The sequence below is a fragment of the Cynoglossus semilaevis genome, chromosome 16, assembly GCF_000523025.1.
Source record: "Cynoglossus semilaevis isolate Cse_v1.0 chromosome 16, Cse_v1.0, whole genome shotgun sequence".
Lineage (NCBI taxonomy): Eukaryota > Metazoa > Chordata > Actinopteri > Pleuronectiformes > Cynoglossidae > Cynoglossus > Cynoglossus semilaevis.
This window is the reverse complement of record NC_024322.1, coordinates 2,544,929-2,558,786: the sequence shown is the minus strand read 5'-3', so window position 1 is coordinate 2,558,786 and position 13,858 is coordinate 2,544,929. Positions and strand designations below refer to the sequence as shown.

General features: G+C 38.5%; 2 protein-coding genes across 4 annotated transcripts in view; one reads left to right on the top strand and one right to left on the bottom strand.

Moving 5' to 3' along the window:
- Positions 1 to 5,250, top strand: part of rftn2 (raftlin family member 2) — an 18,016-nt gene extending 12,766 nt beyond the window's left edge. The window contains exons 5-8 of the mRNA XM_025063709.1: positions 1,276 to 1,482; positions 1,570 to 1,673; positions 1,773 to 1,854; positions 2,639 to 5,250. Coding sequence (XP_024919477.1) covers positions 1,276 to 1,482; positions 1,570 to 1,673; positions 1,773 to 1,854; positions 2,639 to 2,845 — 600 coding nt within the window. The 3' untranslated portion in view covers positions 2,846 to 5,250. The remainder of the gene's footprint in view (positions 1 to 1,275; positions 1,483 to 1,569; positions 1,674 to 1,772; positions 1,855 to 2,638) is intronic.
- A 1,551-nt stretch (positions 5,251 to 6,801) lies between these two features.
- Positions 6,802 to 13,568, bottom strand: LOC103391647 (MOB-like protein phocein). 3 transcript variants are annotated; one of them, XM_017039750.2, is made up of 9 exons: positions 13,414 to 13,568; positions 11,719 to 11,874; positions 9,356 to 9,418; positions 8,979 to 9,079; positions 8,629 to 8,671; positions 8,223 to 8,309; positions 8,053 to 8,132; positions 7,819 to 7,930; positions 6,803 to 7,098 (listed from the first exon to the last, which is right to left on the bottom strand). In XM_017039750.2, the coding sequence occupies exons 1-9, from the start codon at positions 13,549 to 13,551 to the stop codon at positions 6,964 to 6,966; spliced, it is 915 nt and encodes a 304-aa protein (XP_016895239.1). In that variant the 5' UTR covers positions 13,552 to 13,568; the 3' UTR covers positions 6,803 to 6,963. The 3 variants fall into 3 exon arrangements, with proteins under 3 accessions (XP_016895238.1, XP_016895239.1, XP_008326225.1); XM_017039749.2 differs by lacking the exons at positions 11,719 to 11,874; positions 13,414 to 13,568 and adding an exon at positions 10,250 to 10,404 and having other exon boundaries at positions 6,802 to 7,098; XM_008328003.3 differs by lacking the exons at positions 6,803 to 7,098; positions 7,819 to 7,930; positions 8,053 to 8,132; ... (2 more) ...; positions 8,979 to 9,079; positions 9,356 to 9,418 and adding exons at positions 11,222 to 11,437; positions 11,547 to 11,636.
- Positions 13,569 to 13,858: the final 290 nt, after the last annotated feature.

Here is a 13,858-nt window from a genome sequence, read left to right as displayed (position 1 = left end):
CTTGTGGGTAAAAAAGTGGAAAGAACTCAAGGGTGGTTAGGAGCCAGCCAATAACCACACCACCTTGTGGTTAAGTAGAATATTGCAGAGGCTTTTTTTAACCTAGTGAAAATGTTTGAGGGGCTTTTTTGAACCAGTTAGAGATACATTTTAGTTATTGTCGTAGCTAAGTCTATGACATTTTTAGGAGAACGCTAAGCTCCTGTCTTGGCTAATAGTGAATAACTAATTAGCCCCTTAATTTTTTGTGTTGTATTAGCTTTGTTTTGGCTTGTTTGTTACGTAATTAAAATAATTTTCAGCTAACTTTTACTGATTTAAACCTGTCTTCTGATATGTTTTACTTTGGCTAATTAAGATCTAGCTTCTTGGCTAAGTGAAAAGTTAAATTTTTCTTTGCTTACGTCATTAAAGTCAATGTATTGTATCATTTTGCCTCCGAGGTTCCCCAGGGCTCAGTGCTGGGTCCCCTACTTTTTACCATGTATAACACCTCACTGGGCTAGATGATATGCTAACATACAGTAGCTTTGCTTATCACTTGCTACGCTGATGACACCCAGCTCTATCTGTTTTGCCCTTCCTGATGTCGCCACAGTCTCTATGAAAATATATATATATAAATATACCTAAATATGCACGTGTGCGTATATATGTTTTTATTTTTAACTGAAGCTTCAACACTTCCTGTTTGGTCGTGTTCATCCTCCAACTGCTGTACTATATTTAGAGCTGTCTCCCAACCTAGGCGACCTCACTTCCTGTTCTCCTGTAGGCAGACTTGCACATCATCTGCACGAGTCCTCGGAATTTAAATAGAACATGCATATATATATATATTTAAACACTGTCTATAACAAGTTTTCACCTCCCTGTTTTCTTCTTTGACAAAAATTTACTAAAAGACAAATCCGAAAACAGATTTTTTTATATGGCATGGTAAAAATAGGTAATTAAAACTATTTAATTAAAATAAATTCCAAAAATATTCACCGCCTTTAAAATGACTGGTGTAATTCAGCTGACGTTACGCTATTGCAGAGGTGCCTAAAGTGGGGGGCGCGCCCCCAACGGGGGTCACATTGCCATTGCAGGAGGGGTGGCGCGGATGGAATGAATGAATGAAACGCAACGCAGCATATTGTCCAATGATGTAACTGTTTACCAAGAGACAGGGAAAAAGCTGATTGGTTGAAGGAGGTGTAAGAGGAATATCTGATGATAACATTATGAAGGAGGTCGTCATTTTTGTTTCGTTTTTTGGAGAAGCAATAGCGGTCTCAAAAATGTCTACAAATTGCTGTTGCCAACTTCTCCACACGTCCGGACCTGAGAGCTTGTTGTTCTGGGAAACTATTGTGCTGTATCTTCTCAGGTGAGCCGGTGCCTCGATCGCTGGAGGGTTTGTTTGTGTACGAAGAGAGGAGCACTTCTCCGCCTGCCAACGACACCATAGTAGTGGAGCAGTGGACGGTCATTGAGGTCAGGAACAGTAAGGACACTCGCCCTGAATCCCCTTGAATCGAGCCCAACTTGTCTTTGTGATACATGTGTTGCCCACATATCCAGGGCTCCAGTGTGAAGACCGACTACGGGCCTCTCCTTCACACTCTGGCTGAGTTCGGTTGGCTGCTCACGTGTGTGTTGCCCACGCCCATCATCAGACACGACAGGCGAGCTCGGCACTCCTTGTAGTCGTGATTAAAAAAAGATCGTTGTTCTGTCCGTTTTTTTTATTCCGTCTAACCGAACCTCCGTGTTCCTGTGCACAGTGATGGAAACCTAGCTACGAAGCAGGTGGTGTTCCTGCAGAGACCAGTCCGGAACCCAACAGGAGGAACGCTGAAGAACCAGGTGCGAGAAGAGAAATCCGTTGAACCAGTTCTAAAAAATTTGTTCTAAAAATAGTTGAATCCTTTACTTGGGCTAATATGCTAACTTTTAGCCATTAGCCTTTTTTTTTTTTGCTTAAGTTATATTTACAAAACGTACTTTAGTTTTGGTCTTGGTCTATTTGTACCAGCATGTTTTTTTTCTAAGATAATCTAGGCTAACAAATTAACTTGATAATCAAGTTCATATGCTATGAACTTGATTAATATATATGCATATATATATGTATATGTATGTATGTGCATATATGCATATATATTTACACACATATATGTAAATACATATATGTACAAACTGTATCTCATATATTTTATTTTTATATGTATACCCTTTAATTAGTATTGTTCATGGTTGTTTTGTCTGATATTATGCACATACATATAATATAATACCTAATATGCTATTTGTGGGGAAACACCGCCTCCTGCTGGACAACAATATAAACGACTTATAAATTCGTCACAACCTACTGACTTGGTCATGACCCAGAATTTGGATCAAAATTTTTCTCTATTCTATAGAAGATATTTATTTATAACCACTAGGGGCGCCAAAGCTACCCTTTAATCGTGTTTACTATTGCAGCATAAGGCATTTAATTTTAAAAGTACCTCAACTTTCTTAGCTACTTGTGAATTTTGACCGCCATTAACTTCACTATGGAATATTCGATCAACCGAAGGTTCCGTCCCGGTCATGAGATGCAGCTTTAAAATCCTTTTTTTTTCTGCTTCCTCTTCTTCAGACTCTGTCCGGGAAGAGCACTGTGTCCAGTCGCTCCATCAGCCACACTGTCAGCAGTCCTCCAGTCCCTTCAGACGAGCTGTCTCCAACCACAGGTGGCATCGGGGGCTTCCCAGTGTTTGGAGGTGCCTATCCCAGTGCTCTGTCCCATCTGGAGGAAGGAGGTTTTGAGCAGGAGGAGGGCAAAGCCGAGGTCACCTGCATGTGAGCAGGAAATCCAACGGAGAACACGGATGTAAAAAAATGTTTTCCCAGGAGGTGAACTTAAAGACGTGATTGAACCGTCCTGGTCCGCAGCATCCTCTCGGATCAACGTGTTTTCTTTTCTTCTTCTTTTTTTTTTTTTTTACTTTTATACTTTTACTGGAGGAACTCTGCACTTTTTAAAGATGTTTTTTATTCAAGCCATATGGAAGTTTTTAATTCACTTTTTATTTTGCATCAACACTTTTGCTTAGAACTACGCCAACCGATATTATCGGCCGACAGATATTAGCGTAATTATGCAATATCGGTAGGAATCGTTATTTCGTTTTTCCTTCAATAATGAAAACCCGATGACGCAATGCCTGGGTTTCGCAAGATATATGCTGGAATCGCTTTAAAAATGTATTTTGTACGGACGATGCCGACAGTGTGGCCTCCACGATAAAAGTAGCTAACGTGTTAATTCCGTGACATATACGTGATGTGACCTAAAAAACAGCTGCGGGTATCCGTATCAGTTGTTATCGAAATCGGAAATTAAGTGTTTGGACAATATCGGATATCAGCAAAAAAGCTAATATTGGACATCCCTATTTAAAACTTTGCGACAGGAAAATTGGACTCTCAATATCACATTTAAAAGTCACTTGCACTTTCACGAAAACACAAACTTCACCCTTCACGGGTTTCTACACATCGACATTGGTGGTGAAATGAACGGCACAGACTGTGGGTTTAGTATTCACAATGTAAATAACACATTTTTTTCTCACGATATAGTATTTTTTGTTTATAAACCCTTAGTGTTTCCCCCTTTTTTAAGCACCTTTTTCAGTAGTATCGGTGTGAAAACCGCACAGATAAAGCCACGGTCTCTCTCTCTGCACGTGGACTCAGACTACTGTTTCGTTGGGACAATGGTACAGAACAGATCTGAACATACACCTGCTGTGGGTGAATTTGAAAACATGGCTGTTTTTTTTTTTTTTGTTTTTTGTTTTCATTTTCAGTATGTTTCAAACAGTGTTCCATTGTGGATGTGGCCATGAAAAATGATGACGTTCTATGATGCGTTTGGGTTCATGTTCATGTGATCAGTGTTTTTTTTTTTTTACTTTTTACTTTAATGTTTGATAATTGCTGCTTGTTTTTTTTTTTTTTTTCTAAATAAGGCTGTCACTTTATTTTCTAAAATCAAGTTTGAACTCCTTTTTTTATCATAATTTTGTTGCTATTTCCTGTTCCATTTTTGTTGGAGTTGTCTGCTAAAGAAAGCTGAGTTCTTTCATTCGTGGGGAAATTCACAGTGCGAGTCTTTGCAGTGCACACAGGCTGCCACAGGAGGCGCCATTAGGGATACGTGGTCATGATAACTGCTACAACACGGAAACACTTATAACAATGGAACATGTATCTGGTTATTGTCACAAAAATTATTTTCACAAAAACCAATGCATTTGTTTAAGCACGTTCGAGACGTGCGATCTAAAAGCAACGTTGTAGGGATCACTCAAAGCGCCCTCTGGTGCTTTATTCTGTAACTACAGATGGGGTGAGACAAACAGATTTTTTTTTTCATCCCTTAACTTTCAACGTTATTAAATCAAAAGTGACAGCCTTATATAAGAATTGTAGATGGTACTATAACTTTAACTTTCTAACAAAAAGTTGAACTAGAAAATACATTTGAACAATGCTAAAATATCCATGATTATTACGATCTAGTTCTCGTCAAGGTAAAATATGTCGTATGTTCACAACCGGGTGTTTTTAGACTGAAATGAAAAATACTGTTTTGTTAAAATATTTGTGATAAAAACACAGGATTTGTGTAGAACTTGGCAAATCCCACAGAAAGGGAAGTAACCGTATGTAAATATTTAAAAGACGTTAACGTTGTAACCGAAGGTGTTTCACTTTTCCAACTGTTAATATTTTTGACACATCTATGAAGCAAGTGATTATTTTGCTACAAAATGACAACTTTTACCAGGCGACCAAAAAAGGTTGAGCGTTCCTATTTTTGGAATCCGGTAAAAGGAAGAGCTAAAATTTTATTACAATGTAAAAAGCATTCGATTGTTGTCTGTCTTCCGAGGGTGTAACCGTTTCTCAGATTTAAATCAGTATTATTCCCGCCTTTCTTCCTGTAAGAGCTGTTTTGGAAACATTTTATTAAATATTTACTTCCCATGATTCAACGGTGTTTATCGCTTCTACTCACTAAATAGGGAAACACGGCGAACACCAACTGGAATAATAGGTATTTTTATTAACAGACAGTAAATGTCAACAGTAACAAAATCTTTTAGTTCATTAAAAAAAATCAAGTGGGTCGGACTGACAGGACTCCTCCCACAAAATAACTTAATAAAAGGGAGGATAAAAGACGAGGTTTTCCGCTCCGGTACATGAACACAGCCAATGCTCGCTTCATCCTTGTGATGTTTAAACGCCAAAAGGTCAAAGCAGCAGAAAACAGTGTCGTAGAATTGGCCCATGAAGTCTTCCTTTCAGTTTCTGTCATGTCAAGGAAAGTTGTGAGTACAAAGGCAAATTTTAACACAGTAGTAAAACTGGGGGGTGGATCACAAAGGAGGCTGGGAGTTAGCCTCGCAAAGCCGTCTACAATCTCTGGGAAAGACCAGAGCGACAACATCCGACTGCTAGCACACTGGCGACGCTAAAGATTATGTTGATTTTTTTCTTTTTTTTTGGTTCACTACCACACGAGCCACAAAACCTAACGTTGTGATTGAAAAGCATTGTTTTAATAAGTCAGCAGGCTTAAAAAAAATTGGAGATTTGGTTCAAGGGACACCCCACCCAAAAAAAAAAAAAAAAAACAAAGCAAAAAAGAAACACAAGCAGGTCAGAACAGAAGCAGAGACAAACCAACTGTGAGAAAACGTGTGAATAAACGAGAGGGAGTGGGTTTATTTACAGACAGGGAGGCTGTCAGTGTGTCAACGATACAGATTTGCAACCCAAAACGGGATTTGTTTTGGTTTTGTTTTTTTTTTGTTTGCAAAATCAGTTACTTGAAAGGATATGATAAGAAATAAAAGCTTTCCCTAAAGGAGTAGTGTGAGAGCAGGGCTGCGTGAAAACCGTCCAGAGACACAGTTGTGAGTAGAATGGACCCAGACACTGGAGATGTCTTCAGGCCTGAGCTGGAGTCTGGACATTTTCTGGAGTTTTAAAACCTGAATAAAGTCAGTAAGTCCAAGTGAGGAGCTGGGAAAGGCTCCAGTTCAAACCTGGGAAACCTAACGTCCTGCCTTCACCATGTTCCGAGACGCTACTGCTGTCATCGACACAACTCACTTGGATAATCTTGTGCAACTTTTTTTTTTTTTCCATATATGAACTGCAAACTCTAGAGAATGTCCAACCCCGACTGCCCCGCAGCGCTACCTAGAGTTTATTTCCAAAAACGTCTGAACAAACGTCCAAAGAGTTTAGTTGTAAGTGACGGGACTTCTTCTTGGAGATAGAAAGACTTTTTGTTCCTCAACTGAGGATCAGTTTCTGGTTGATGTAAGAGGGACGAAAAAGTCTCTCTAGCTCCAAGAAGAAGTCCCGTTGCTTACAACTAAACTGTTTGGATCACATGACCAGGATGAATGAGAAACTTCACCGTCTGAACCAACAGACACTGAAGGACCGAGTGAAAACGTGAATAGATTTTTAGATTTTTTTTTAAAAAAAAGGAGTCTTGGACTGAGCGAGGACAAAGAGTTTAAATCTGGACAGAGACACTACACACTGCGTATTAGAGGACACACAGTGCGTCTATGTCTGAACACTGCTTTCACACTGCTTTTTTTTTTTTTCACCATTTTTTTTTTTTTTAGATGGACACAGGAGACGTTAAAAGAGGGACATAGACAGTGTTACCAAACAGGAGCTTTTACAGTAACCCACTGTAGTGTGTACACCAATATTTTACAGTAACCCACTGTAGTGTGTACCCCAATATGTGTTTGTTTGTGTGTGTGTGCGCGCGTGTGTGTGAATGTCTCCTCCGTACTGTGTCGAGATCAAATGTGTGTTTAATGCGCCTCTCTCCCTCACACCAGCGGTGGCAGCAGCGGCAGCAACAGCATCGTCAGCGCCTCAGGCCTCGCTCTCGCCGGCTGATGAGGTGTTCTGAACCTCCTCCTCCAGGATGGGAACGATCAGGTTGTCCTTGGACATCAGGTTATACTTCATGACGAAGCGTGTGAAGCGGTGACACAGGAACGTTTCATTCTGTGTCCCAAACAAAAAAATTAAACTTTTCCTTAAGTTTTATTTCTGGATTTCAGGAAATACAAGACTACCATATGTCCAGGTCTAGGGATATCCGATATTAACTTCTTGTCGATATCCGATATGCTGATATTGTCCAAACACGTTTTTTCCCGATTCCGATATCAACCAATACCGATATAGAGGGGCAGTAATGGTGTGGTGGTTAAGGAAGTTACGTGCGGCTTACTGAAGTGATAGGTTAGAGCAGTGTTTATCAATTATTTTCTGCCATGCGCCCCCTAGAGGATAGAAGTTTTTTCACCCCTTTTCCCAAGTAATATTTATTTATTTATTTATCTGTACAAACCACTGTAAGAGTTGCTGGCACCAGCATCCTGCATACAATTCCCTGATGACTGATCGCTAGATGGCAGCATCGCAGCTCATTTTACTAATCTAGTTTACATAGATTAGTAAAATGAGTTGATGCTGCCATCTAGTGACTTTCACTTTTACATACAGCTGTTTTTTTCCCAAAACTATTTTTAGGGCACGGCATTTGGGGAAACCCAGACATTGGGTTTTCCTTAAGGATTCTTACAGATATTATGTAACTATGCTAATAATTATCGGGCGATAATATCCGGCTGATATTACCGGATAACTCCAGTTTATAACTTGTTGTTTTAAACACACTATGGTACAAATAAAACAGTGACTTTCCTCCGAGAATCCTACCTCATACTTGTCAAATATCTGGCGGTGATGGAAGTAGGCGTGAGAGAATATCCTATAGATGCGGCGACAGACGGAGCCCAACTTGGCCACGGACGATTCTTTGATGCTCACCCTAACAAAATAAATAAAAATTTAAAGTTAAAAATGAAATGAGCAAACACTAAACCATTTGTCACTTTACCCAAAGTTGACCTACTTTAGACTCCACTAATTTGCAGCAGCCCAATAACTTACCTGCTGGGAAAGTACTTGTTGCTATTAAGAAGACAGGCAGCTCCGTCCAGCGTGTGCCTGGTGTAGTCAATGGCAGGGCACTGTGGACGAAAGACAGGGTTTAAGTGTCACGAGCCCTGCCGCTGCCAGACAATGTCGAAGACTAAATGAGTTGTGTGGAAACCAATCACCTCTTTGGGTGTCTTATGGGCAGCACATAGAAAGATCCACTGCTCTGTAGCTGTCATCTGGGTGCAGGTGTCAGGATGACACTCGCTCTGAGGGACGACAAAGCAGCACCATTACACCAAATTCACCTTTAATTTTTTTTTTTTCACGCATTATGTTGTATTAGCATCAGAATCTTTTTGGTTTTATTGTATTTTAAGTGCCAAATGACGTAAAGTGCCTCAAAAGTGGCAAAATTATGGTTCTACATTTCCACAGAAAACAAATCTTTAATCGTGTTATTAATGTCTATGATTCACCTGCTACCCCAAATAAAGGACCTTCTATGAAAAAGTGAATGCATTTTTTCGATTTAACAGAGCAACCAATACTTGCATCAAAGAAAGAAAATCGCGATCTATCTCTTACCTGTAGTTTTACAGCTAGTCCATTTAGCTCCAGACAAAACTGCCTGCAATGGAACAAAAGGGGAATAACTAAGGATGAGGGACTTATTCACTCACTTATTCAACTAAACAGTGCATCCATATAGATAATATGATAACATCTAAACTAGCATTTTACATACATCAGGGTTGGTTATCTGGTCCAAGGACACATCGATATATAGACTAGTATGAGATCCACATACACCACAGAACTATTTTTAGTCTAAAATGATTTTAAATAAACACAATACAAATAAGAGTTTTAACACTCATTGGCAAAAAGCTATAATAATCCACCTCAAAAAACAAGGCCTTTCATTCTCATCTCACCTTAGGTGTTCATACTTCCACACGCCCTCGTCTTGACCCTCTGGAGGTTCCAGAATTTTGTCAATATTTGAGCAGTCCGATCTAATGTTCTGTTGTATGTACTGAAAAAGAGGTGCATAGATCAGATGTGTCATGTGTGTTACGTGTACTTAAATGTACAAAACAGTCAAAACATTGACATAACAACCACTAACATCTAAAAAAGATTTTTTGTAAAACTAATGTGCGGGAATGACATAACAACCACTAACATCTAAAAAAAGAGTTTTAGTAAAACTAATGTGTGGGAATAACTGATCATTTTCCCGTTTTGTTTTGTTTTTTTTCTCTCTCTCTCGCTGTCAAAGACAGGCAGACATACTGACAGAGACACACACCTGTTGGACAGCAAGTGTGCTGTCCATTTCCTCAAATGACTCATCCGGCCAGTTGTAGAAATCCTATACACACAAATGGGAACACGTTTAGTTCCCAGCCAAAGTGGAAAAATCTGACATTGCAGTCCGAGCTACGTTAGCTGACAAACATTAGCCATCAATAACTACGTAAACATTTTACTAAATGTGAAAGAGAAAAAGACAGGGCGACAAAGGACGGAATAATCATTAGCTTTCTTCTAATACCGTAAAACATAAGCAAACTACAACGCTAAAACTACTACCTTGAAAGGTTAAACTTGTGAACTTGTGTGTATTATGCATAAGGGAGAATTCGTGACTGTCAATAAGTGTACGTAAATGTCACAAATACTTCCTGCCACTACTAAACTGACAACAGAAAAATCATTATTGAAAAAAAAAATTAATGAGAATAAGCCAACAAACTGTTAGACATCTTGCTTATGACCTTATAATATAAATATAGTCAAGGTAAACAACCTCAGTTTTCCCCATACTCAATGCTATGAGGCTAAACTAACCCGTAACGCTAGCTTAGCCTCATTAGCAGCTAAAATAGACGGCTAAAATATAACCCATATGTTTTGCGAGTATAGTGTGTTGTTTTACATAACAAAAAGCTCATCATGAGCTCATGAACGATCAGGTGAGACGGAAGTTTGTTCGTTTATTCACTGCTCCCAGATGCAGGACGGTTCATTAGCTGTCAGTGCTAACGGAACTAGGCCTTTCCTGTAGCCTCTCTGCGACCAAGTTGCCGAGAAAAGCGAGAGTTATAAAATTTAGAGAACGCGTTTTTCTAAAACAAGTATCCACTATGAATGTTGTAGATAAGAACAAATATAATTGAACCCATAAAAATGACATTGAGACCTTAGCCTTGGTTCCAGGCCGATTCCTCCTGAGAACTGCAGTACCCTCCGCCATGACCATCTCGACAGAATACCCGGATGTTAATCGACGGCGGCGTCGTAGACAGACGGGAGTCCGTAAACGCAACACGAACTTGATAGGCACTTATGCCCTGTTTAGCCCTTGTGTTTTCTCAATTTTTGGGTCCATCTGCAAAATTGCACTAGAATATTTTGGGGTTTTAAAGAAATTCAGTTATAATGTATTTATGTATATTTAGATATTTTATTTTAATTTTAAACAGAATAGACAAGGCTTATGTTTGCAATTACATTTTATAGTCAAGTTTAATCCCTGAAAAAAGGGACAAAGCTGAAAGAAAAAGAAAGAAGAAGTGAAGTTTAAGTCTCATTTAAGTTAAAAATGTACTATATTCAGGACCCGGGGTTGACAATTCACAAAAAATAGGCCTACCTTTAGAATGGTCTTATCAAAAATAACCATCCGAGTTGTGTAATAAGGAATCATTTGCCCAAAGATGACTTGATATTATTTGCACCAGTAGCTGCAAATCATGGGGCTGCTGATACCATTACAAACTTCGACAACTTTGAGTGAATCAAGATTTTCCAACTCTGCATCTTTGACAAATTTGTCTTCCAGTTTCCATTTTTTAGACTCTGAATACATTTCTTTGGTTAATCATGTTTCTATGTCCCTATTGTATGTCTCAGAACTCATTATTATTACATTGTTCAGGAAGTCTGTATCAAACAAGTAGCTCTTCGTATTACTAAGTACCCTTGAAGTAGCTCTCAGTTTCAGAAAGGTCAGTGAGTGCCTTATATTTTCAGGTAACTAAGCACATCAATTGCATTTTAACAGCAGTCCTGAACACACTACCATTATTTGATAATCTGAAAATTGTTTTCTGATCATAGCCTTATTACTGTATTTACCACCAGGCTAACTGTTAAATTAGACAAGACAAGACAAATAGTTTCATTTTTATTCTTGTAACAAAAAGATCTGAATTATTTACAATTGGAAAAATGACAGGAAACAGACGAGGAGGAGACAGGCGTAGGCATCTGACTTTCTTCTTTCCAGGAATAACAGAGTAGGGATGTTAAAAAAAAAAGAAGAAGAAGCTAAGACTCACTCGGTGTATTTACCGAGGATGTCTCCATCACGGAACAGGAAATATTCCTGGGGGGGAAAAAAAAGCAAAGGAATTGAAAACCTATGAAGAAATATCAGGAAATAATCCTTCTAATTATAAAAATAATAATTCATTATATTTAAAACTTTTTTAAACCTTTTCCTCCAGCACAACTTTAGTTCCTCCATATTCTGGTAGAAGAACCTTTTCTCCAACCTTCACACTGACTGGCAGCAGATCCCCTTTCTGAAAATTTCAGAGAAAATGCGTTTAGATTAAAAAAACAAAAACAACAATTGTAAAAGTCGTCAAGGTTTAAGACACCTACCTGGTTTACGGAGCCAGGTCCTACTGCCTTCACCATGGCCTGCAGCACTTTGCCTTGAGACTTCTCTGGCAGCATAATGCCGCCCTTGGTCACAGTCTCTGCTGTGAAACGCTCAACCAGCACACGGTCAAACAGAGGCAGGAATTTCCTAAAGGCCTGCATGAGAAAAGTTTCAAGATATATCAGTATATTGTTATACACAACATAAACTTGTAATATATATCAGTATATTGTTATACACAACATAGACATAAACTTGTAATACGAAAGTAGTCATAATGTTTTTTTGCTGGGCTGTAATAGGATACCTGGTAAAAGTAAATATGCCCCAAATCATGTTTTTTGCATATTTGAGGTTGTTAACTCTTCTTTACATTTCATGTTACTATTCAAAGGTTACACGTAGGTAAAACTGTAAACTAGGTTTACCTCAGCTACCTCTACTGAACAAATATAAATGCATACTTTAGATGGTCTGAAGTGATGCAAACCTGTACACCTTGACTTGACCCGGATTTTAATGTTGATTTTAAATTTTTATCTTTTTCAGATTAGTGTTAGTTTAATTAAATCTTTTAAATAAACCCTGTAGGCAATTCAACGGTTAAAGAAAAAATTAATGGGAAAACAATTACATGACCTAAGTTAAGCTAAGGATTAAGGAGTACTAAAAAGCAACACAAGTGAACTAAAGGTTAATAAACTCCTAACAAGATGTCACTTTTTGTCATAGAAAATGTAATTTAGGACATCAGCTGACACAATTTGGACAACAGCAGACACACCAGTGACCTTGGCTGAAGGTCATTCGAAGATGGGTTTTCTCCCTCACTACAACATTCTACCCTAAAGCTGGGGGAGGGCAGGGACTGTTTCATGGGAGACAGCAAATTTTACTCATTACTACAACGCTGTCACTTATAAAGATATGGGAAAATGTTCAATCCAAACTCTGCCTGATAGAACATTTGATTACAAAAGGCTCATCTCTGGCAGGACATAAACCAAATCTTTATTCTTATTAAGCAGTTTAAAGTTAAAATATTGAATGAAAAAAAAAACAAAAACAGAAACCATCATTAATCGAACAATTCACATCACCATGGTGCTGCATTTGGACCCTTTGAAAAGGCATTAAGAAAACCATTAAACATTACATTACAACACATTTGAAGCACATTGTGCTATTTGTTTCAATCTATACGACACATTCAAAAAAGAAGCATGTCTGCGCATGACCTCTTATGAATTTAATAAAGCGTTTACATGACTCAACTTTAAAACGAACTGTTGCAAATTAATATATGGCACTGGAGTGAGTGCAGCTGTCAAATAGTGTCATATTTTTTACAAAATAAGGAGCAAGAGAAAGTGACTGTGAATGTCCTGCCAATTTCTTTCTGCGCACACGTTCTCAGTGGATATAGTGGGTTCACTTTAACAGAAAGACCACGGTTCGATTTCTAGTCACAAGTCTCAATTTTTCCTCTGCGCTGTCTTTTAATACTAATTTTCATCTGACGAAACTGTGTTAAACCTTTTCACCTGTTTGACCTTGTTAATAAATTCGAACAGTAGCTAACAAAATTAGCTGCTAACTCATACAGATACTACATTAATTTGTGGCCTTCTTATGGGTTTTCCCTTCTGTAAGATTTGTAACATCTGTCGCCATTTTATAATATTGTCTCTTACCATTTTCTTCTTTTCGTTGTTACCGCCGTGACAATGTGCGTGAAGCTGCAGGTCTTGGAATCGTGACTGTAGACCGGTCTGTTCACCTAGGGAAGGTTCTACACGTGAGGACGAATCTTCCAGAACGCGCATGCGCATCACGTAGGGAAGCCAGTAATTTGCCTGATATAAAAAAATAGCAAAAGTCGTCTGCTTGCCTAAGCACTGTATTTAAAAATATTTCTGAATGTTACAGACCACAAAGAACACATATGTATTCAAAAATATATTAAATCAATTGTTTCTTAACCATTCTTATGACATTTGGCCATTTAAAGTTGGCGCAATATTGCACAACGTCAACTTTGACCTTTATGTCCCCTTCCAATAGCTCGCAAGAAAATTCTGGAAATGTTGGCCCCGGAACGAGTATAACAAGTTTATAACTATTCAAACTACAATTAAA

Excerpts from the sequence above, each read along its gene's own strand:
- LOC103391647 (XM_017039750.2), bottom strand. The coding sequence starts at position 13,551 with ATGCGCATGCGCGTTCTGGAAGATTCGTCCTCACGTGTAGAACCTTCC. Across the intron at positions 8,672-8,978 it reads TGGAAGTATGAACACCTAAG|GCAGTTTTGTCTGGAGCTAA; the intron begins GTGAGATGAGAA and ends GTTCCATTGCAG. Across the intron at positions 7,931-8,052 it reads AACAAGTACTTTCCCAGCAG|GGTGAGCATCAAAGAATCGT; the intron begins GTAAGTTATTGG and ends TTATTTTGTTAG.